We start from the raw sequence: 24,919 nt of genomic DNA, 5'->3' as shown, positions 1-24,919 counted from the left end.
GGATGTGGTAGTTCGAGATAACTTAATAGACTGGCAAGGAGGGGCATCAACCAGGCTTTGTGGGTGTATGAGCCTCAAGTTCTGAGGAACAGTCTGGGCTGTAGGTAAAGCTGACAGTTGTCAGTGTACATATTTGAAGCCACGAGTCTGGGTGAGATCACTGAGGGATGGAAAGTAGATAGGGGCCAAGGACTGAGCCGTAGGGCACCTGACATTTAGAGGTCAGGGAAGAGGAGAAACTAGCAAAGGAGACTGAAAAGCAGGAGGCAGTGAGGCAGACCCAGTGAGGAGAGCCCAGCGTAAGTGCAATTGGAGAGAAATCTGTGCTAAACAATGCCCTGAGCCACATGCTGGGGGCTTAAAGAGGGAAGTAAGTAAATGATGCCAACAAGCTGAGTTAGGCCTAGTGGTACAACCTACAGGGAGGCTGATTTGGGCTTAATTAGGGAAGGGCTTTCTAACTGAGCTGCCCATAAACGGAGCAAGCTGCCTTGGGAGGTGTGAGCGAGTCTCCGGGGATTAGTGCTGGTTAAGGGAGAGCCACCTCGAGGGCTCAAGCATCTGACAGGATTTCGACTAGACAAGTGCCTTCCAACTGGAGATGGTGTGATTCTGGGAAGCCAGCTGAAACAACTGTTTGTCACAGAGTAGAGGGGGCTGAGCTGAGCCTTGAAGGATAAGCACGTGTTCAGTGCGGGGAACAGTTGGGGAGGCACTCCTAGGTGGAAGAACAATGTGAGCAAAAGCGCAGAGATGTGAATAAGCAGGGTCTGTAAGGGAATCTGGCCTGGTCAGATGGGAAAGGTGTGTGAAGGATGGGGAGGAAGGTGAGGCTGGAAAGAGATGTAGGGCCAGATGGTGGGGAGCTCCCGTAGGGCCTGATGCCTGGGAAGCACTTGCTAACACTGGTTGAAGGAAGGTAACGAAACAGAAGAGAGATTGTAAGAGCCAAGGAAGGAGGCATTGACCACATAGTTCCCTTGAGTGGGTTGACTCCTGATAACTTGGTCATAGATGACTTGAGGTGCTCCCTACCCCAGTCCCCAATGGGGACAGGTATCCATTAACTGTCCCTTAAAGCCAAGTGACATGAGAAGCCCTTTACTGGGGGCTGCTCTGTGGGTCAGGGGTAGGGGGCTGACAGTTCAGAGGGTGAGTCAGTCCCTGGTAGAAGCAGCAGAGATGCACTGTGCTCAGGAGATACCACTGATGGAGTCCCTTCTTTCCATTAACCTTCCCAAGTGCTTCCCCTGGATGCTCAGTGCTCAGAACTCAGTGACCTGCCTTTAGGGAACAATGGGGACTGGGCATTCTGGGGACTCCTATTGGCCAGACAGATGGGTAGGTGAGCTTCCTCTCCCCAGAGCCATTGGCTGGGTACCAAGGCTTGACTTTATGGATTCCCAACAGGAGGACCTCAGCCTCTCTGATGGTAAATGCCCCCCTAATCCCCACCCCTTGCTTTGTGCTCTTAGGCTTGAGGGCAGACACGCAGGGAAGATCTTTTGCACGGATGGTGTGATGGCTGCCTGCATGGAGGAGTGCTAAGACTTAGGGCATGGGTTCCTCTCGAAAACTACGGATTTCTTGAGGGCAGAGGCCATGTCTCTCTGCTCACCCAAGGTGGGTACTATGAATCCCCCAGGACCATCATAGTGAACAGCCAGAAGTGTGGTGGAATGGGGTGGGACACTGGTCAACTGGTAAACTTACTTTCTCGATGGTCTTTGCCTTTAGAGAGGCTTCTCAGTCTGATGGATTGGATACGTCCAGGGTTGGGAGCCAGAGGCTTGACTAAGCCTGGGCAGGTCGTGCCTCTCTGGACCTAGCTTTCCTTTCTGTGAAGGGCTAGAGGTGGCCTCTTAAGCTCCCTGGAAATCCTGCTTTGACTGAATAAAAGAATGATGAGGCTAGTCAATGAGTAGAAAAGGAAGGAATGGAGAGAGTGGCTAAGTGGATGGAACAATTGATGAACGGGTTAGGAGGGGAATGAGAAAGAGCACAAGTCCCAAGCTAGAGCTATCAGCCAGCTTGCTTTCTTCTTTCTTCTTTCTCCTTGCCTTCCTTAGCGTGGGTGTCACTGTACTTTGGATTCCTGGGGCTGTGTTCTTTGGTAGCCGGCAGCTGCATTCTCTTCCTGCATTGGAGGAAGAACCTGCGGCGGGAAGAGCGTGCCCAGGAGTGGGTGGAGGTGATGAGAGCTGCTACGTTCACCTACAGCCCGCTGCTGTACTGGATTAACAAGCGACGGCACTATGGCATGGACGCGGCCATCAACACGGGCCCTCCCCCTGCTGCCACCAAGACTGGGACTGACGCTCAGAATCCAGACCATCCGTGGGAGTTGGACACCCCTGAGAACAGGAACCATGCTGCCCAAGACAGTAGCCCCAAGGTGGAGGCCCCCATCCCCTCACTACCTGAAGTGCAGCTGGTCCCACAGCAGCCCCTAACTTCCCCAATGCCACGGACCCAGGCCAGCTCCCCACTCCCAATTCCCACCTTTCAGGAGGTGCCCTTTGCCCTCTCCCTGTGTAACCTACCCCCGATACTCAACCACTCGGTCTCCTACCCTTTGGCCACCTGTCCTGAAAGGAACATCCACTTCCAGTCTCTCCCCATGCTGGCCCAGGGAGACCACTGCTTAAATACCAGGTCGTTTACTTCAGAATTGTAGCCTCCTCTCACTGAGGATGGGAGCTGGAGGTATCGGGGGGCAGAGCAGGAAACGGAGCTGACCTCAGGAAGGTGGTATTGACAAAGAGGCCAGGGCCCATCTGGATGTCACATAATAAAAGATTAAAAAAGTCCAAGGCTCCCTTGTGTTTCACTTATGGTTAGGAGCATAGTGTCTGATGGGGGCAAGCTGCAGGTCACCGAGTCTCACCAACACCAATGGGAACTGTGGGTTGGCTGTGGGGAGACACACTGAACAAGTAATTCTGATGGGCTCAACATCCCTCTATCCACTATTTAAGACCAAAAACGTGTGCCAGACCCTGGGCTAGGTACCCAAAGGCACTGCCATTCTATGGGATGTTAAGCACAGTTGTGACAAGAGTGATAGCCACTAAGGATGCATGAGTGGTGATTCGTAGTGGCCATGTTGTGGGCAAAACAAGTTGGTGTGAAATCCGTGAGCCACACTGCACTGCTGCTCAAATTGCATTCTTTGTCAACGTCTGTGATGTACCGCATTATGTAGTTGTCTCTCCATTATTTCTAACACAAGAACTGTGCCAAATGGATATCATGACCCTCTTCTTATAGATGAAGAGAGTTTCTGAGGGCATTTGCTATGTTGTTTTCATGTTGCAGAGCAAGTTCTCAAATTTGTCTGCCTGGCAGCAAAGTTCCTGCCCTTCCCACAGTACACCATGGTGTCCCTTCCCTAATGATGTCTTGTTTGAAAACATTTAGAAAATGATTTATAGTGTGTGTAGGATGCACTTAATTTAGTTCATGGATTGGCGTGGGGGAAGGGCTGGTCCGTGAACCCCCTAATTAATCATACAAATGTAACCATAGTTTATTTTTTCTTTAAACTTTCTCAGAGATTCACGGCCCCTCCAAAAGTTAAGATCCACAGTATGGAAATATTATTTTTGTACCTTCTGGAAACTATCCTAAAGGAGAGACAAAGATAATACTGGCTATTTGGTCCCAGTTTAATGTAAGAAAACCCAGCTCTGCTGGATACAAAAATTTCCCTTTCATTTGGAAATGAGGAAATCACCTTACCACATTTGTAAATGAGCAAAGCTTTATGTAGTCTTTCCTGTGGGGAAAGGCTACCCAGATTGTGTGCGTGCGTGCGTGTAATCTCAGAATCTAGCAACCATGCAGAGCTAATATGTAATTTTTTGTGTGTGTGTGTGAAAAAAGCTCCAGCCCCTTCCTATATGACCCTTATCTTGCAATGGATTTCAAGTTTGTTTGTTTCTTTCTTTCTCTTTCTTTTTAAAAGACATTGGAACATTTCCTGTAAACATGCTCTTATACTGAATCTCAAAATTAAAAATAGACATATGTGAACTTTTCTGGTTGATACAGAGGCAGGCGCTTATTCTTCCCTCATCTTGCCCCTTCCCATCCTGCAGGAGTCAAAGGAGAAGACTTCACTTCTTCAGGCCGAATTCAGCAGTTCTTCAGGCAAATTCTTCAGCATGACTTTATGTCCACCATCTGTTAGGCTTTGTGTTCAAAAGAAGGAAGGAGTCCATAAAAATAGGGATCAAAGCAGATTTTTTTTTCTTAAGTAATAGGGGCTGTGGGGAAGAAATCTTTAATAATAGACGCAGTGGGAGAAAAAAGAAATGTTTTATTTAGATAAATTAAAATGGTTATATTACTGATGTGAAATAAGCAAAGCCCAAATCAAGTTAAGGAAACCTTGAATTCACTCCCTAAACAGAACCAAAATTGCTTAAACATTACCAAAATAGCTCCACTAAAGCAAAGTAGATTTACATTTCTTAATATGAGAAAACAACAAGGTAGGTTAGGTTCGTATAACAAACAATACACGCTCTATAAAGTCTCAGGAACACCCAAATGTGTTCTGGTTTGGATATGAAAGAAGGGGCCACATCTAGCTGGTGCTGGTAAGCAAGTCAATGAGGTGTGTAGCAAACAAAAGCTGTCACTAAAAACAACTCAACAGCAGGCCATTGTAAGTATGAGCCCATCACAGTCAAAATCTTCAACTGTGACCGGCAAGGCCAAGACCAGCGGAGTGGGGCGGGGCAGATGGGGTGGCATCCAGGAACGTAAAGGGGGCACGGCAGCGGGAGGGAAAGTAGCCGGCAGCAGGTGAAGGGTGTCCAATCTTCAGCTTTGCTGTATCAGACACAATCCTAAGTGCCAGGCCCCTGCCCTAAAGACAGCACTACAGTCATCCCTAAGCCAAGCTCTCTCTTCCTTTTGGTTCTTCTCTTCCTGTGATACCTTCTTGCCTCTCTGATTTACAGAGGGAGGCTCTCAAGGTGAACATTATACCAGATAGAAAGCAGAAGAAAAAGAGGGCCAAGAAGCAGTGTTTTCAGTAACTTAGGAAAGCAGCAGTAGGAGCTGCCAGGCTGAAAAGGTGAAGGTAAAAGCATCTGAAACAAAAACCAATATCAAACTCACCACCACTACCCAGCCTTCCTCTCGGGGCTGAGATGTGGCAGGTGAGGCTTGATTATAGATCAACACAAATCACAGGCTGGGTAAGTTAAGACAATTTTTAAGTAAAAACCCCAAATTCATACCAAATAATAGGTTTATGGGAATTCTTTTTTTAAGCCACGAGTGTGCTCAACTTAGGACAAGGAAGTTTAAGATGTCCCAGTTTCTCCTGAGAGACATGGCACTGTCCCCGGTGGTGTGAGAGGGTCACACAGGTCTGCGAGTGCAGAGGAACACCTCTGCCAAATTTGGTAGGAGAGAGGATGGTACTATCCACCTGGTCCAGGGATGGCGGCAGGCAGACAAGCTTGAGGTGGGAGTAACAGAGGATAAATGACAAAACACAACTGTCTTCTCCATGTATAGCCATCAGATGCAAAAGAAGAGTACATACAAAGAGTTAAGGTGCCCTCAAAGTATCTGCCTATGAATAAGAATTTGAGACGAAAAAGGACAAGCTACATTACCCTCAAGTATATTTCATATAAATCGGTTCTCAAAAAAATACCTTCCAGGTAGTCATACTATTTACGGTACAGTATATACAAATATAGCAGTATAATTCAATTTATTGCTAGAATTTTATTTGGTTGTTACAAAATCTAAAAGGGCATATATATTAAAAAAAGGGAGGGGGGCATGAAAGGCAGCCAGAAGAGTAAGTCATCTAAGTCATCTTCTAGTTACCTAAAGTGCCAGGCTAATTTTGTACTATATTTAAACCTTTCCAAGAAAGTAAAATAGCTCGGATAGGTAAAGGAAATGTTCGAGAGGGAGAGAGAAGCATGAGCCATAATGAGGTAAGCAGACACATTCATGGGGAGAGACTTCATCCCGCTTTAACTAAATTTTAATATTTCTAGAAAAAAATCAAGGTTAGTCAATACCAAGCTAAACAACATATAAAGAAAAAACTCAGCCCTTAAATATTTAAGGGTGCTCAACTGCATCCATGGCTAACAGGGCAAAAATTGGACAAAGTTAAAATGGAAGCAAGCTCTATTAAAGTCTATGCCCTGAAAGCTTCTTGAGTTTCTCCCTGACTTGGCCTACAGACCAGTTAAGTTTTGCAGAGAGTTTTCCTTTTGTGTTGCCTGAAGATTGCTTCTAAGATCAACACAACACACACACAGGTGACATGGAGGAATAATTCCTTCTAGTCCAGGGACCTTTAGTACTAGGCCCTCAGAAGTACTTAAAAGGGAGAAGTATTGCACTTGCTTGTATCAGATTTGAAAAAAACTTGCTGCCACCACATGAAGCCCCCTGCTCCGGGCCTGCCTGATGTTTGCCATCCTCTGGACAGAGAGCCGCTAGCTACTTCTGAAATATAATTGTAAGGAAACCTAATATGATTTCAGGTGTTTTGTTTCACATCCTTTTGGCCTTAGCCCCGTTAGGTTCTTGCTTAGCCCCTAGGTAAAATCTTAAGAAATTTCCTGGATCAAAATGAGAGGCACAGCTCTCCTCTAAAGCTCCTGGGTAGCCAGGCTGAGACAGCGGCCAAGGAACTTCAGCCCTGCTGTTCAGAATGGAGACAGTATCAGAGGTGGAAGTCAGTTACAACTTAAAGGTAGACCTGAGTGGGTGGGTGGGGGAAGATAATCTAGTTCACTTAGAGGGGAAAATGTAGCTCCCACTGGATACCTTTTTATGCTCATAAACCCTGAAAGAGGATTAAAAACAAGAAAATCCTCAACAAGACTTCTCTGGTTCACAGGTTGGGATGAGCTGAGAGGACAGGAACAAAGAGTCCAAATCTTACTTCCTGAGCCTGGAGGGAGCACTGTCTCCACAGTGTCTACGTCCCAAGTCTGTTCCCCCAGCACCAGGCCAAACCCCACGGCAGCACCTAAAGAAGATGTCTTAAGGAGATGTGGACATAGCTTCAGCTGCTATCAGATCAGATTAGCAATTTTTAATAACAAGTCATTTGCTCACATCCTGTTTCAAACCATTCTTCCTACTTCCCACAAACTATGCGCAGCTCTTTAAGTATTTACAAACAGAAAAGGTCTATCTGTTAAAGAAAAGACATTTTCTGAGTCTGTATAAAGTGCAGCTAATTTAAGGCAAATTTATGTGAAATATAAAAGGTGGCTTATTCTCTCTATATACACATTTTTCAGTTTTAAAAAGCTAAGGTCTCCTCCCCTCAAAAAAAGGAAAGAGAAAAAAAGAGGGCTTGACTTTTTTTCCTGGCAATTTTAAAATTAAGATCTTACTGGTTTCAGGGAATCATAGATTTCTGAATATTACATTATAAGTAAAATGGTCTTCTTTTTTAAAAAAATAACTATTATATAGCTTTTTCAAACAAGTCAAAAGGTGGCAATGTGTCTGCTACAGTAGTTTGGAGGACTGGAGGACTGATGGGTAGGTAAAAGGGTTGTTTCTGTTAGGTAAGTAGATATTAGGTAGTCCAAGGTATATATCCATTTCTAAAGTAAGCCTGATGAGGCTAGACACCTAAAGCTACTCTTAGCTCCAGGAATGAGTATCTTCCATCTCCATCAGAATCAAACTCTCTCAGACGCTCTGGATCTGGCACAGCAGAACCTAAGGAGTTCCAGATTTCCTGGTAGGTCAGCTTCCCATCCACGTCCTGGCCAGTCTGGTGGAATAAATCCTGAAGATCTGTTAAAAAGGAGTTATAAAAAATGTATATGTCTATGTAGAGCTAAATTTAGTTAACAATTTAAAAAGTAGTCTCACGTTTTTCACATAATTAGAACAAATAATCCTAAAATTTATATGAAATCACAGAAGACCCAGAATTGCCAAAGCAATACTGAGGAAAAAGAACCACACTGGATCCAGGCATAACTCTCCCCGACTTCCGACAATACTGCAGAGCTACAATAATCAAACAGTGAGGTATTGGCACAAAAGCAGACATATGGATCAATGGAACAGAACAGAGAGCCCACACACCTATGGTCAATTAATCTTCAACAAAAGAGGCAAGAGATACAATGGAGAAAAGACAGTCTCTCCGACAAGCTGTGTTGGGAAACCTGGACCACATGTAAATCAATGAAATTAGAACACTCCCTCATACCATACACAAAATTGAATTCAAAATGGCTTAAAGACTTAAACATAAGACAGAACATCATAAATCTCCTAGAAGAGAACATAGGCAAAACATTCTCTGGCACAAATGGCAGCAATGTTTTCCTAGGTCAGTCTCCCAAGGCAATAGAAATAAAAGCAAAAAGAAACAAACAAACAAAAAGGAACCCAATCAAACTTACAAACCTTTGCACAGCAAATGAAACCATAAACAAAATGAAAAGACAACCTACAGATTGGGAGAAAATATCTGCAAACGATGTGACTGACAAGGGCTTAACTTCCAGAATATATCAACAGCTCATAAAACTTAATAACAAAAAACCAAACAACCCATTCAAAAAATGGGCAGAAGGCCTAAACAGACATTTCTCCAAAGAAGACACATATATAGCCAACAGGTACATGAAAGGATGCTCAATATTGCTAATTTTCAGAGTAATGCAAATCAAAACTACAATGAGGTATCACCTCACACCAGTCAGAATAGCCATCATTAAAATGTCCACAAATGATAAATGCTGGAGAGGGTGTGGAAAAAAGGGACCTTCTTACATTGTTGGTGGGAATATAATCTGGTGCAGCCACTATGGAAAACAGTATGGAGATTCCTTAAAAAACTAAAAATAAGAGTTACTATATGATCCAGCAATCCCACTCCTAGGCATATATCTGGAGAAGACTCTAATCCGAAAATATACATGCACCTCAGTGTTCACAGCAGCAGTATTTAGAACAGCCAAGACATAGAAGCAAACTTAAATGTCCACTGACAAATGACTGGATAAAGAAGTTATGGTACACATACAATAGAATACTATTCAGCCATAAAAAGGAAATGTCATTCACAGCAACATGGATGGACCTAGAGATGATCAAACTAAGTGAAGACAAATATCATATGATATCACTTATATGCGGAATCTTAAAAATGATACAAATAAACTTATTTACAAAACAGAAACAGACCCATAGACACAGAAAAGAAACTATGGTTACTAAAGCCGAGGGGGAAGGAGGGAGATAAATCAGGAGTTTGGGATTAGCAGACACAAATTACTGTATATAAAACAGATAAATAAAGTCCTACTGTACAGCAAAGGGAACTATATTCAATATCTTGTAATAACCTATAATGAAAAAAAAATACACATACACACACATATATATAACTGCATCACTATGCTATACACCAGAAACTAACATTCTAAATCAATCATATTTCAATTAAAAAAAAAAAAGTAGTCTCAACTGAATTTGAAGCATTAAAAGAAAAGCTACTTCACAGACTCTTCTTCCAAAAAGTAAAGTTTACGATCTCACTAAATCAGAAAGACAAATTCTTGATCTTTTAAGAATGAGAAGAATACTGTAGGACACTACCCTCCCAAAATGGAAGCAGTGACAGATAATCACAGGAGAAACGAATGGACTGGCTTATTCTCTGTCCAGGGCCTTCCTTTCAGATTTTCCAGATTTTATTCTTATGTTGAAAGGGTGAAAAGGACTGCAGAGGCCTAAAGAATGAACTGATAGTAGCTGAGCCTCTAAAACAGACTATGGCAGGTTGTTGGTTGAACAATTAATGACCCAGCAATTTCATTCCTAGTATATGCTCAAGAGAAATGGAAACATGTGTCAACACAAAAACTTGTATACAAATGTTCAGAGCTTCATTGTTCCTAATGGCCAAAAACTGGAAACAAACCCAAATGTCTATCAACTAATGAATGGATAATAACATGTAGTATATCCACACAATGGAATACTATTCAGTCATAAAAAGGAATGAAATATTGCTACATGCTACAACATGGATAAACCTTGAAAACATCATGCCAAATGAAAGGAGCATATTGAAAGAAAGAAGCATACAAAAGGCTATGTATTGTTTGGTTCCATTTATATGAAATACCCAGAATAGGCAAATCTAAAGAGATAGTGGTTGAGAGATAAGTGGTTGTCAGGGATGGGGATAGGGGATAATCGGGTGTGACTGTTCTCTCTCTGTGCCCCATCCCATCCCCAGCTAAGAGAGGGCCCCATAATGAACACCTAGGAGGGCCAATTATCTACGTAACATTTAAAAAAGGCTTGATTGACTGAGTGACCTAGTAGATTCAGTCTCTAATACCAGAGGACAGTCAATGAAGCTAAAGGATCTTCCTAAATTCCTTTCCTTTTTTCACTCATTCAACTCCACATCTAGATTCAATAGGCTTCCTGCTGTTTGGTACTTAGGAAGAATGGAAATGACCTGAATCAGGGAGGGGAAACAGTCACAGTGCAAGATTCAGTCCATCAAGCAGTTTTGCAGACAAGCTTTTGAACAGTCCCTACTCTCAGTCCCGAGAGAGCCCCAGCAATGCAGCTAAGGAAAGCCTGAAAAGCTCTCTGAAAGCCAGAAAAGCAGTGAGACAGTTGTTCCCAATGCCTGCCACCAAATGGCTAGCTGGAAAATGTTTTTGTGTGTGTATATGGGGTATGGGTTTATAGAATGTGCTATGCACTTGTAGCAATATTCAAATAAAAATCTCATTGCTGCCTCAAGTCATTTAAAAAATGTAGTCAATCAAAAGTGTGTAAGGCCTATGTTAGAGATTAAAGTATAAATGTTAAGATGGCTATTTCTTTATTTGCTCTAACAGTTCATTTATTCTCATCAATTCTTGATGTAATAACAAAGAGCAGGAGGAGGCAACTTGTGTGCCAATAAACACTTAACACTCCCCTATCTCCCCAGAAAACAGAAAGAAAAAAAATTGGGGATGGGGGGAAAAAGTAATTGGATTTAAATGGCAATACAAATTTAAGTCTTCTATGCTTTAATCATTAATTGTAGCCTGCATATAACGCATTCACTTAACAAATATTCATGTATACTAGGCACTAGGCTGGGGCTGGGAGTGAAGTTAAATTTTGTATCTCCCCAGGAAATTGCAACCGAGTGACATGTGCTAAACAGATGCAAACACAAGATAGTTTGAGTGCATACACAGGAGGAATCTAATCTAGTACTGGAGGGTAAGACAATGTTTCTTGGTGGAAAGGTATCTAAACTGAGGTGAAGAGCCAGGCAAGGGTAGGATGACAGGAATGGGTGATTTTTCTGGCAGTTAGCAAATGTAAAATCAGGAGACTAAATATCACAATGAGAACTGGAACACACACCGTTGGAAGCAAGGCAAACACATTTTTTTTGTGAATCATATCCTTTCTGCTAATGTTTATCTTGCTGTTTTTCAGCCAAAGGACCCCTTATTTTGGAGGGCTCTGACAAGAGGGTCAACTCCTACTTTATTTTGCTAATCTCATAGTATTGTGTTTGCTTGTCTTCTCCACTAGACTGTTACAGCCATAAGGAAAGTGAGACTGTATCTTATACTGTATTCTCACTGCTTATAGTAGGTCTATCTATGCACTTACTGGCTGAAGACTAAAAAACATTTAGAGGGGGAGGGTATAGTTCAAGTGGTAGAGTGCATGTTTAGCATGCATGAGGTTCTGGGTTCAATCCCTGGTGCCTCCTCTAAGAATAAATAAATAATAAATCAACCTAATTACCTCCCCCTACCAAACAAAAACACACACACATTCAGAGAGATAATACAGTGCAATGGATAAGAGTGCAGACTTCGGTGTCAGACTGCCTTGGTATGAATTCTGCCTCAGTCACTAATTGCTGTGTGGACTTAGGCAGTTTTCCTATCAGTAAAATGGGTATAATACATGAATATTTATGTTTCCAGGACTGTTACCAGGATTATATGGTATACTGCATATCAGGCATTTGGCCCATAGGAGTGCTCAATCAATGTTAAGATATAATTCTTTATCTTACACAAGTTAAAAAAATTAGAAAGCTGTAACTTTGAGCATTTCTCGTATTATTCCATAATATAAAGTTTACCTTTGATGTTAGAAATTCCTGGTAGGGAGATAGGTCTTAGCTGGGCAGCTCTCTCAGTCTGGCCTCCAAGAGAGCGTGAGAATTTTGGCAATGCTGATGGCTTTGATGTGAAATTCTGTACTTGCTCTGTAAGAAACAATATACGGTTTTAGTATTTCCTAATCTGACACCAAATTAAACCAGTATTGAAGGTCATCTTTTAGGGCAATTTTATTATGTACGTAAGAGAAATAGCTGAGAATTAAGTAACACAGTGACTATGTGAAGTTAAAGGCATGGATTGAGATGTTCTGTGGGTAAGTGAAAAATCAATCAGTACTATGTAACATTCAGGTTTGTGGTCTCAGTGGATGCTCTTATAGTATAAGTTAGCATTATGCATGTTTAAGAGTTTTAGCTGCAAGTGACAAAAGCATTGGATATCTGGCATCCTAGGAGCCGTGCTATAAGCCCCATCTGGGGGCATGTGCCATCAGACCAGCAGGTGCAGAGCGTGTACTGCTATACCATTATGTAGCACAATGTTAGGACAAGGCCTCCCATTGTAGTTTACCTCTCACTTAAAAGAGAATAAGAGAAGTTGCACTGCTTTCCCCAAAATGAAAAATACTTGTGGGTGGGTAGGGGTCCAAACCAACATAATCCAGTGCCCTGGATAGAGCTTATACCATAGAGGTTGATGCATCTGCTACTATTAACTAGGTACGTCCCTACCTAAAGCCAAGGGCTCCTCCAACCCAATGATCCCATCATTATTTGTTAATAGTTTTTCAGAAGGACTAATACTTATTTTTAAGTAAATTTTATGCACTTACAGAAATGAAGACTCCCCTAACTGACATTTAGGGCTGGTTTAATATACACTATGACAGTAACATTTTTGCCTATAATTGGATGCAGACAGCATGGAAAAGTCTATTTCCAGCTAAACATTACCCATTCTTCCCTTAATAGACTGGAGTACAAATCATGTGCAAAATGGGCTTTTTCTAAATGAAAGCAAAGTGCAGCAGCTTCATCTCGGTGCGCTCAGGCATCATTCACTCAGTTCGATCAGTCTTGCTGTAACACCTTTCCCCGCTCCTTGTGCGGGAGGCAAGCTGCCCAAGCCTGCGTGAAATACTCAAAAGCCAACCCTGAGTATCTCACCTTCACCAGCAGTCTCCGGAGGCCTGCTGCTCTCAGGTTTGTTTGTGAGCGCACTGATCAGCTGCAGTTTCTCTCTGAGCTTGGATACTTGAGAATCTGAACTATCTTCTTTCTGCCCAAAACAAAGATCACAAATGGTTGAAGGTGGAAGGAAGACATATCTGATTCTCCATGACACTCCCAGAGCCTGTTCAGCCTGTAGTGCTTGACCCCCAGCAGGCCGCCTCTAAGAGCAATGAAGGGACGAATCAACAATGACTGGAGAATCTTCAGTGCTCAGTGTCAATGAGGGTCTGGCTGGATTTGAGCCCAGACCATTAAGGGAACATTATGTGGCAGATGATCTGATTCTCTGTGTGCAGTCGGCTGACGGGGAAGGCGTGCATGTGTTAGCAGTAAAGGAAATGTACGCTTTCTCAGGTGCCGATGTGACACTCATTTCCTAAATGAGTAGGAAATTGTTTCCTAGGAACTATTTCACAGCAACTGAATAATTTCCCTGAATATCTTACTGCACCCCTTGTGATGAGATCACTTTAGGCAGAGTTTTATGCTCTTACCACCTTAAAAAAAAAAAAAAAAGGGACCAAACCACAAGTGTTCTCCTGATCTTCCTTTGTACCCCACCATGGTAATGATTCAACTGGTGGCAGGAATTGTTAGGAACATGAAGGAACGATATATTTCCAATTCAAGGCCTTACTTATATCTTAAAAAAAATTTCCCCCCTATACCTTCCTCATTCCGAGGATAATCTAGTGGCATATAAAAAAATACAATTAATTATAAAAAGAGAAAAGTCTGGTTTCAGTGAGGTCAGTATCTAACTGCTTAGGCTAGTGTGAAAGACCCTGATTCTATGTTTCATTAGAATACTGACCACTACATGTCTCTTTTAGTCAATATGTATTTACTCATTTCTCTTCTATCCTTATTCTACCCTAACAGTTACTGTACAATAGACCACACAGTTTATTTAGGGAGCTAAAACAGCTAAAACTAGGTACTAAATGCTTGAATAATTTACGACAAGGAGAAATTACATTTGGTTAGGATGCTTAGATGAGGAAGGACAAAGGGACTAATACACTGGGATAACAGTTAGAAACACAAAATGTCTGAAAGTAATGCCAAAAAATTCAGGTAAAAATGTGTACTAGCTCTATTTTATGCTGATATTTACTGTCAAAATCTGAACTGTTGCTGAAATCACTACTATTTTCCAACAGTAACCACCTGTTGCTTTTTTTGTGCTCAACATTTTTATCTGGATCTTAAATTTTTCCTGCCATTCTCTAAGTGAAGTTAAATTTTTTTTTTTTGCAGAAGCAGTTAGAAAACTCAACAAAAGCCTAGCTTATAAAGCATTAAAATATTGTATATGTGACTTTTATCTAGACAACACAAAACTGTTAAGGAAGAACAAATACAGATGGAAAGCACTACACTGAAAACTGCCTGTACTATGGTTCATTTCCAAGTTCATTTCCTGTGAACCTCATATCCTTGAACTCAAATGCAATGTGCGTCTGAAATACTTTAGTCACTGAGTCACAATCTTCCTGGCTTTTCCTGGTCTTATAATATTAAACAACACTCTAGTCACAGAAAATGCTGTGAACTTTCTTTCCTGGGATATCAAAGAGTATCACAGATTGCTTGTGTTACTGTAACAATATATCTGGGAAGAACAAAAAACGGGGAGGTATAAGGTGAAGGGAACTGGCTGAAGTTGAAAGGCACTGTGTATGTATTGAGACTGCAATCTCCCCTCCATCCCCCAGGAGACCACAATCTTAAAAATAAGAAATAATTTTTAGTTTAGACACCATTTTTAGGTTATCTATGCCTCTGTTCCCCATCGTGAGCACAGATAACTTTCTGTTTTAGCTTAAAAGTCACTTCCTTAGGGAAGCCTTCCTGTTCTCTATCAATGCTCTGTTATGCCCTATACCTTTCCTCTGTAGCACCTATCATGCTCGTGATTATCTCTTCAATTACGTATTAATGATTTTCTGACTGATGGACTTTGAACTCCACCAGAATAGGTGTCACGTGTCTATCCTGCGCACTGGGCACGGGGCAGGTGCTTGATAAGGTATTTACTTATTCACTAATACACTAATTACATTGTCTTACAGTTTCAGCAAAAAAGACTGGAGTGTATCCTTTGAGAAAGAAGCAGAAGCACTTACTCCAGAGTAAGCCTCCTATTATTTACCTTTACGCTCTGGGATTTTACTGAATCTGTTCTGTTGGTCACTTGATGCAAAGACTCCCTTTTCAAAGTGGCAGCTCTATCATTCATCTTAAAGGGTAAAATGAACAAAACAAGAGAGGATTAAAGGCAAACATCAACACTTAAACAACATCTAGCACTTTTTAAGCAAATTGGCCAAACTTATTTAAAGGGTCTCAACACTTTCAACAGAAATACCAGCAGGAGAATGAGAGGAGAGAGGGAGAGAGGCCCCAGAGAGACAAAGCTGAAACTGGTGCTTCTGGTTGTTTCCAACAGATACTGTAAAACGCTAAAGTATAAAAGGCGAGAGAACTTTTACCCAGAAGCAGAACCAGGCTGGGTATGATGCTGTTGGAAGGAACAGTAGGATAGATGGTACTATTAACAATTTCCTCTTCTGGAGTAAAAATAAAAGTGGGAATGGGAGGGACAGTATGGGGAGTTTGGGGGCTGGTATGTTTTCACAATAAGCCTTGAAAACCAAACTTCAAGCCTAATTCTCATCAAATCATCCAAAATTCCTCGCTTCTACTGTACTTAGTTTAGCTAAGTTCAAAGGGACTTTTAAAAATAGGGCGCCTTTAATCTTCACAGCTTAGCAGTAAATTACATGCCCCTGTAAAGTAGGAGGAGGGACAGGACTTCTTACTTCACCCTCAAAGCCAAGTCCAGGCAACTTGCCAAGACTGTTCAACTGAGCCAGTTCAAACACTGCTGTCTTTGTGCCAGAGCTTGACTTTATGCATGGGCTTGCTTCCAGCTTTGGCAGTTGCTTGATTTATGGGACAATTTCCTGTATTTGGTTTCCATTTCTATATATGCCCGTGTCTTTGATGCGTGACATCTTTTAATAGCTTCTAGCTATTAAAAAATAATCCATAAGGATCCTAGCACAATGTATACATAAAAGGTGACTAAAAAAAAATAAATAACCACCACATTTTATTCGAGATAACGTGAAAACCAGTAAACCTACTGTCCATTGGCATCGGTGATTTAGGATGTCATTCAGGTTCCTCCATGTAAAATGAGAAGAAGGACTCAATGATCTCTTAAGGTGAGGAGCTGGTCTGCCCTGATCTGCTTTATTTTATTTTTAAATTAATTAAGTTTTTAAAATTGAAGTATAGTCAGTTTATAATGTTGTGTCAATTTTTTGACCTGATCTGTTTTAAATAGCTTTCTTGAGATAATCTGCAAGGGGACTCCCCCTCAAATGCAGATGAAAGGGAATAAATCTGAAAGTCTAGTTTGGGCTTAAAAAAATGACAAAAGACTCTCTAGTTATTGTCATTGTCATTACCCTCACCCTTAATAACTTAAAAAAGGCAAGATCAAGAAGACCTCACTTGGAAATATGTGCCAGAGCTCCCCTACTGGATGAGTCACTGGTAACATAAAAGGAGGCTTGTCATCTCTGCCAACAACTTGTGGTGAGGCCTTGGCAAGCAAACGAACCTCTCTACATCTCCCTTCCAAATCAGGACTGACATTGCCCGTGCCATGCACATCACAGAGCTAGTGTAAGGATTAAAGGAGTTGAGGATTAAGCACCATACAAATACGTAACCTCTCAAATACGCCAGAAGGCAGTGTCTCAGAAGGAATTGCGGAATGTCATCCATGTACAGACAAAACACGCTGCAACACAGAACATGTCACAGAGGATGTGAAGAGGCTTACCAAGCTGAAGGACAGGTTTGCTCACTTGTCTACCTTGCTCAGAACAACCAGATCTCTTTCTATCAAGTTGACTCTCTGGGTAAGATTACTGACTGTCTCATTCATCCCCTCGAGTTTAAGGTCATTCTGTCTCTGGTACCCCACCAGGGCACTGTTTACTTCCTCTAAAAAGTTGTGGAGGTATACTGGATATCCTGGAGTGGAAATAAATCAAGCTGTGGAATCCAGCTAAAGACATGTACTGGACAAACAGGCCAGCAGCACTGAACAACCATTATTATGTCAAGTTACTGAAGTAAACTCCTTTTCCTGCTTTAGACCATCGATCTCCCGACTCTGCTTTGTCCCTCTACTGTGAATTGCTCCCAGTTTACTCCCTCTGGAATTGTCTGACCTCAGTTAGACAGGAGGGGGAAAGAGGGAAGAGATGACCACCATGATTCACTCTCTGGTCCCAGAGAGCTGAGAGCTTGAGAATTGATTTTCCGATGTTTACCTCACCAGCTGGTGGGAAAGCTCGCTGGGTTATTAACTGAAATGCTCATTAACCTAATTTATCAGAACAAAACTACCTTAGGAACAATACCAATTACTGAATCGGCTCATGTAGCAAAACCATAACAAGTAGTGCATCATTCAGTACAAGATTCAATTATTTTTATTGACATCCTCTAGAACTGATTGCTACTTAAAAAGGAATGATGATTATAGATTTTAAAGGGCATTAAACTAAGGACAGGAATTCTTCTTAGTGAAGATTTCTTTTATTCCCTTTAATGTGTTTCTGAACTCAAAATCCTTTTTCCTCCTCTTGGCTTTAGTCTTTAAAAAATCTTGATTTTCAAGGATATGCTTTCTAATGTTCTTAGTATTTACTGTGGCTCAAAATAGCCATCACTCTGAATTAATCTGCTGTCCATCCATCTTTACCTTGCCCAGATTGCTATTTTTCATAGATAGTTTCAGGATAATCTGGTCATTCTAAGCCTCTCAAGCTGTGAAAAGGAACAGATTGTACTGACCATCATGCAGGGAGAGAAGGCAGAGTGCCAAAGGAGAGACAGGGCAGTCTTGGGTCCCTGACAGAGCCATACACACTCCTCTCTGCTCAGCTCTCAGGCAGGCAAATATATGCACATGGTGTCTGCTGAGGCACCACAACACTGGGCCCACACTGCTCAGGCCACCTCCAGAGTCCACTGTGGTCACAGGGAGTTAAGCCAGAAGTAAAAGTACCTGTTTAAAATTCTCACTGTGGCTTTTATTGTCAAGTTCGGATGTAGCCGAAGGTGATGGAATGATCTCGCTGCTTCCACTGATCTCCTTCAAGGCATGCTGATTCTGTCAACAGGAATAGAGGTTAGTATAGGTAATAAGTAATAACTAGGTCTACTTAACCAATTGGGATGGTCCCAGAACATTCCAGCTTCTTGTAGGGGGCATCCACTGATTAATCAACAATTATTTTCCAGGAGCCTACAGTGTAACCAGTCCTGTGCTAGGCCCGAGGGTACCAGATAATTTTGGGGATGCCCAGTCTGAAGCCTAGACTGGACCAGCAGCACCCAGACTACATCAGAGAACTGAGATCCTTAGTCTCTGAGTGGAATGTACTCCCTAGAAACCAGCCCTCCTCTCCCTGTTACCTGTACTCCCAGAGAAACTACAGAATCACTGTCCCTTCTAGGACCAATTCAGTCTGAACATAGTGTCATCATTTCCCCAAGACTAAACAGATTTGTACATTCAAAGAAGAGCTGGTTATGGAACCACTGGCTTTGGGCATTGAGCACAACAACCATGCACGTGATTAGTTTTTCAGTTTGTACAGCACGTGCCAGGATTTATGTCTCAGGGTTGCCTTTCCTCTTCCATTCCCTTCCCACTGCTCAAGTCTCTCTTTGCAGAGAATAAAGTATAACGTGCTTACATACACTTTTTCCCTCCAGTGGAAAACCTCTATATGGCTTAATCTTTCAGAGCCCCTAACTATGACCTACTCAGTATAAAGTGTGCCAGTAGGAGGATTACCATTGGCAACCATGGAAGTTTAAAAGAGACGGATTTAATGATAATAGAATATGTAATTGATGAAAATAAATTATTTTCCTTGAAATTTGAAAGCCTAGACAGGTCAGGTCAGCCCTGCTTTTATAAGAAACAAAAGGTAACAATAAGGAGAAAAGAAGGAGGAGGAAAAAAAAGAAAAAAACCCCCCATGGTTCTATAAAGTATGAATTTTTGAATTAGCAAAAAGTATTTTAGAAAATAATTACTCTGAGAAAATCTTCAAGATATTAAAACAGTGATAACAATGATGATGATATAATGATAATAAAAGAATTATTGAGTTAGATTCATCTTTATTATTATGGACCACACAGTTACTTAGTGGTAGAGCTGGAATTGGAATCCAGGGTGTCTGGATACCTAGATCAATGCCTTTTCCTCTGGGTCAGCCCCGCTAAATAAAAGTTAGGCGTACTTGTTCTGAAGAAAATGAAAAACCCTCTCTCTAGCCCTCTTACATGGTACAAACTGCCCAGTTTAAACTGGAAACTCCATAGCTTGAAAAGAGCATGTGGGGCAGATCTAGAAATTAGTGGAGAAGCTAGGGAACTTTTGTGTACTTTGAATAGTCCTGATTTCATGTACATGTAACTTATCTCCTCAGCAAGACAGTGAGAGCTGTGCCATCCTTTTTCACCCTTCATAAATCTTCCATGGAGCTGAGTACACATTAGGAGATTAATTAAGGCCTCTGAATGACTACAGACAGCTTACATTTGCACAGCATTAAGAGACGACTGAAAACAATTCCTGAGCACTGCAGGGGTTTGCTTCTGTCTCAGAAATCTGTTGCTGCATAACAAATCATCCCAAAACTCAGTGGCTGAAAGCAACAATTTATTGTTTCTCATGACTCTGTGGGCTGACTGGGCTCAGTCGGGATGGGGTGTTCTCCTGTTCCACATGCCGCAGGCTGACGTCACACACGCATACAACTGCATTCGACTGGGAGACTGGCTAAAGCTGGAACATCCAAGATGGTCTTGCATCCTCTAGAGCTCCTCGTTGCTTGGCCTCTAATCATTCCACAGAATGCCCAAATTCCTAATCCACAGAACAGTGAGAAATAATAAACTGTAGTTTTAAGCCACTAAGTTCTGGGGTGATTTGTTATGTAGCAGTAAGTAACGAAGACACTTCCCCACTCCCCTTTCCTTCTTTTTCATTTTCCTTCCTACCCATTTCACTCTCAGGATGGTGTCATCACTGTATCTCTTCCAGTACGTTTGCAAAAGACAGCTTTTAATCCTATCTACTCCAGTTTCCAGACTATAGAAAAATCAATACACACTGCTTTACTGTATCTTTTTAAAAGGTGCATAGTAGGATCTGTTTAGATAAGCGAAAAGTTGACATCACATGATTACACAGAAAAGGGTAGGGAGAAGTATGCTGACTTTCTGTAGCATTTGTAGATTTCCTTACCACATCACTTTGCAGTAACTCCATGGTTTTCTTGTGTTCGTCCACAGTTTTCTGTATTGCCTCCACAGCAAGATGGACGCTGTTTAAAGTATTGCCAATGGAAGCTACACTCTGAACAGAAACATGTAGTAGGGTCAGGGCTTTATCCTTTTTAAAAAATTTTTAACAGCTTTATTAAGAAATAACTGATATACAATAAACTGCACACATTTAAAACATGTAACTTGATAAGTTTTGACATATACATACCTGTGAATCCATTACCACAATCATGATAATAAACATCCATCACCCTCAAGTTTCCTCCTGACCACTTTGTAATTCTTCCCTCTCTGTTCCCAGGCAAGCACTGATATACTTTCTGTCACTATATATCACTACATATATATCAGTTTGCATTTTCTAGAATTTCATATAAATAGAACCAGTGAGGATGTATATATATAAATTTTTTGCCATGGTTTCTTCCACTCAGCATAATTATTCTGAGATTTATTCATGTTGTAGCTACTACTCAGCAATGTTGCACGTGCAGCATGTCCATTGTATGGACATATCACAGTTTATCTCTTGACCTGTTGATGGGCATTTAGGTTGCTTTCAGCATTTGATTATTACAAATAAAGCTGCTATGAATATTCATGTATAAGCCTTTATGAGGGTACATGCTTTCATTTCTCTTCATCAAATGCTTTCTTGTCATCACAACACCTAAGAGGTAAATGGCTGATCATATGGTAGATGTATGCTTAACTTTAAAAACTACCAAACTGGGTTCTAAAATGGTTATATCACTTCATATCTCCACTAGCAGTGTATGAGAGTTCCAGTTACTCTATCTTCTCATCAATACTGCTATCCTCAGTTTTTTCAATGTTAGCCATTCTAGTGGGAGTGCAATGGTACATAATTGTGATCTTATTTTACATTAAACACTGACCTGATGAAGGATTACTTCAAATATCCTCTAACTATGAATTCAATGTAGCTTATACTGACACAATTAACAGGAAACTACATACACACACACACACACACACACAGAGGAAAACCAAGTCTCTCCTGAAAAAAAACTACTAGTTTATAAATCTGGGACCCACAGATAAAGTTCTCCCACAAACTGCCTCTAGCAAGCCCTGTAGGCAGATGGCTGGAGCTAACACTGTGGACTGTGTCAGGAGCAAATGATGACTTTTGAGTAAAAGTGTGTGGAAGCATTTTTGGTTTTGGGAAACCCAGCACAGTAGAGAAGAAGGGAAAATTCCATTTGGCAGCATGTATTCTCCTGCTTCACAAACCCATCAGAACTGCTGAGTAGATGAGGTATGGGTAATAGCTTACTTGCTTTCATTAGGCCTAAGTAGCCCACGTGGATTGGGGATTTAGGAATATAATTCAGAAACTATCTTTTAAGAAAGGCCTGTCTTAAGGGAATATCCAAAAAAGTGTTACTATTTGGTGGGTTTTGGTCTTTCATAAGCTATAATGATAATTTTATAGTGTCTCATTAGTATTTTTAACCAAGGGTGTTCTTTATTATACTGATAGCCAATAATCTAAGAGATCAGGAAATATTTTCAACATTAAAAAAAAAAGTACATGAGATACACCGAAAATAGGCATCTGAGATGACCTATCACTTCAAAACTGAGCCACTTGTAATGAAAGTAGTGACTGACATTATAAATGCACAGATTTGCAAAGAGAGGACACATTGGGTAGAAGTCTCTAAGCTGGGATGTTATCTCTGCAAGCTCTGTTGTTACAGAAGATACAAACAGTCACAGATATCTACTGTTAGAGAATCCTCACTGGCTGGATGTATGAGCCCATCAGGATGCAAGAAGATAGTAAGCTCTTGTTTAAGATTTTTTTTTTTTGAAAGAAAGCAGCTGACAGAGCCATGTGAACTCTAGAGCAAAACCCTGAAAATCCAACTGCAGAGTGCCTGGCACATACTGGAAGCTCCACAAATGTTTACTGAATTAATGAATGTAAGAATAAACCAACTTCTTTTTCAAATGCAAGCCTGCCAGAGTTGCTTCTGTATTAAAAGTTACAGATGCCTACCTTTTACTCATTTGGCCCTTGGGAACAACAGCAAAAAGAATTTTTTTTTAAAGTTGTAAGCGGATGATCATATTGGACAAACAGCAGACTGTTGAGACTGAGCACACACAGGTGGTGTGGCTATAAAATAGCAAGTTTTGTTTCTGGCTTAGGAATTTCTCACTCCTTTGTGGAAACAATTTATATGTTTATAGAGCCTGGCAGTATAATCAAATCAAACTCATCACACACTAACTTTTAAAAGTCAAAGATCCCAGATTTGATACCCAGTGTTTGGGGTTCCCAGAATCCCTTCTTCCACTTCCTGCTGCAGGGGATGATGCTGCTTGTGTTTCCATTAGGCACCCTCTTCTCCTCCCATCCCCTATAAACTCTCCCCCACCAGCTCTGAAGATTCCTCAATATTTTTCATCTAGGTGGTCACTGTCTTCTGCTCTAGGTTTGAATCCTAGGGATCAAGTAAACAGAAATTTCAAATTATTGTTTGCCTAGGCTCTACAGTCTAAGGTAAATACCTACAAGTGAACAGCTTAGAGGATGTATCCCTTTACCTTTATAAAGTAATATATATTGTTTTCCAAAATGTTTTTCACCAATTTATACTCTCAGCAGGAGTGTGTGACAGTTTCCTTTGCTCCACATCCTTGCCAACACTTACCATAGCCTGAATTTCTAATTTTTGCATTTCCCCAAATTATCTTTTGTTAAAAGAACAAACCAAACAAGTAAAAACAAACAAACAAAAATCCTCTTTCTCAACCATGGAAAATAATAGCAATCTGAGCAACTGTCATGTACAGTTGGTTTGCTCTCATAAAGACATAGTCGATGATGAACTGAGAAGGCAAGTAATGAAGAGCAAACCCACATATGTTAACATAAGGGTCCTACCAGAGCAATTCTCAGACTTGGAGAGACAAATAAAAAGGTGTGAACCTATGTAAACCACAGCTAAAGTCACCTGCTGCAAATTAAAGGCAAAACTAACCAGACCAAAAGAGAGTTCTGAACTCTTTAGAACAGTAATATGCTCTATGACTATCGTCCTGGAGCAGCTGATTTCAAATGCCAGGCTTTCAGAGAAAATTTGTGAGAAGCTAGAATTACAGTAAGTTAATCGCAGTGCACAGCACGTACCTTCTGAAGTCCCTCTACAGTGGCAGGCAGGCTAATTAGGTCTGCAGCTGACTTGACATTGGCTTTGAGGTGGTTTACTGCAGAAGTCAGCAGAGAAATCTGAAAGGCAAAGAGTAACAAACAATGAAAACGGCATTTGTAGTGATGCTTCCTTCACACACTCTACAGGTGGTGATGACGCTGAGGCACATTTGGATGTCGTGTGATCCTGTGACCCAGGCATTCCACCCTGTCAGTTCCCAGGCCCAGAAGAACGCCACAGAGTCCCCTGGATAGACCTGAGATCTGGAAGGTGGCACTAACACCCCTCCTTTCCCTGCCCAATTTAAACAGCAGTGCCAAAGAGGGGAAGGCAGGTATTATTCTTTACCCCACTCCTGGCAGCAACAAGATCCCCAAATCTTAAATGACCCAAAAGATGCAGTGATTACAATACAATCCTTCAACAACTGAACAGGAAGAGAGCTAATGATCAAGGAACTCTGAAAGATTTCATTTTGGTAAAAAATACCACCTCAGTTATTTACTGAACTTCTGTTCCTACCCAAGTGGGAACATATATTACAAAGTAAAAGCCCATCATCACAAAATACAGTCGACAGGAACTGAACCCTGACAACCTGAATGGCACTTTCAACTACTTGGGGATTTAGTTTTGGTTTAACAATGTGATTAATATTTCAAACTCAATAGCTCAACCAAAGCACTACTTTGTACCCTGAAGGGGCTCAATAAATACCTACTGACTTGCTGGCTGACTGATATACTGAACGTATTAAAATAGGAATTGAATCAAAATAAAATGTATCTTCCCTTCTGCTCTTTAGGGGTAGAATTCTAAATAGCTGGACTTCTCTCTTGAATGGGGACTGGGGGAACCTGTATAATACTCAATTTCAGGCTGCAGAGATCATATTCTAACAACCTACAATGTGGCTGCAAACTTAGTTCCACACCCCTTTCCCACCCCAAGGATGGGATGAGGATGA

At 41.3% G+C, this 24,919-nt stretch overlaps 2 protein-coding genes across 3 annotated transcripts in view; one reads left to right on the top strand and one right to left on the bottom strand.

Annotated features, from left to right (window-relative positions):
• Positions 1-1,095: 1,095 nt before the first annotated feature.
• On the top strand, positions 1,096-2,780 carry TEX38 (testis expressed 38). Its single transcript, XM_031465063.2, has 2 exons — positions 1,096-1,432; positions 2,070-2,780. Exons 1-2 carry the CDS (start codon positions 1,297-1,299, stop codon positions 2,675-2,677), a joined length of 744 nt encoding a protein of 247 aa, XP_031320923.2. The 5' UTR covers positions 1,096-1,296; the 3' UTR covers positions 2,678-2,780.
• Positions 2,781-4,301: 1,521 nt separating this feature from the next.
• Positions 4,302-24,919, bottom strand: part of EFCAB14 (EF-hand calcium binding domain 14) — a 37,429-nt gene continuing 16,811 nt past the window's right edge. Inside the window, exons 4-10 of one of the 2 annotated variants that reach the window (XM_010984706.3) lie at positions 23,931-24,029; positions 20,724-20,834; positions 18,465-18,569; positions 15,525-15,611; positions 13,304-13,415; positions 12,155-12,280; positions 4,302-7,806 (exon numbers count right to left, since the gene is read on the bottom strand). In XM_010984706.3, coding sequence (XP_010983008.1) covers positions 7,631-7,806; positions 12,155-12,280; positions 13,304-13,415; positions 15,525-15,611; positions 18,465-18,569; positions 20,724-20,834; positions 23,931-24,029 — 816 coding nt within the window. In that variant the 3' untranslated portion in view covers positions 4,302-7,630. The remainder of the gene's footprint in view (positions 7,807-12,154; positions 12,281-13,303; positions 13,416-15,524; positions 15,612-18,464; positions 18,570-20,723; positions 20,835-23,930; positions 24,030-24,919) is intronic. The other variant, XM_031465061.2, reaches the window with a different exon arrangement.

This window comes from Camelus dromedarius, chromosome 14 (genome assembly GCF_036321535.1).
Source record: "Camelus dromedarius isolate mCamDro1 chromosome 14, mCamDro1.pat, whole genome shotgun sequence".
In the NCBI taxonomy this organism is placed as follows: Eukaryota; Metazoa; Chordata; class Mammalia; order Artiodactyla; family Camelidae; genus Camelus; species Camelus dromedarius.
Note: the sequence above shows the minus strand (reverse complement) of the source record. Positions and strands in the feature narration are given on the sequence as shown.

What these genes read in the sequence shown, in the direction of transcription:
- TEX38 (XM_031465063.2), top strand. Translation starts at nt 1,297, where the DNA reads ATGGGGACTGGGCATTCTGGGGACTCCTATTGGCCAGACAGATGGGTA. An exon ending in GGACCTCAGCCTCTCTGATG is followed by an intron (nt 1,433 to 2,069) that starts GTAAATGCCCCC and finishes TGCCTTCCTTAG; the next exon opens with CGTGGGTGTCACTGTACTTT.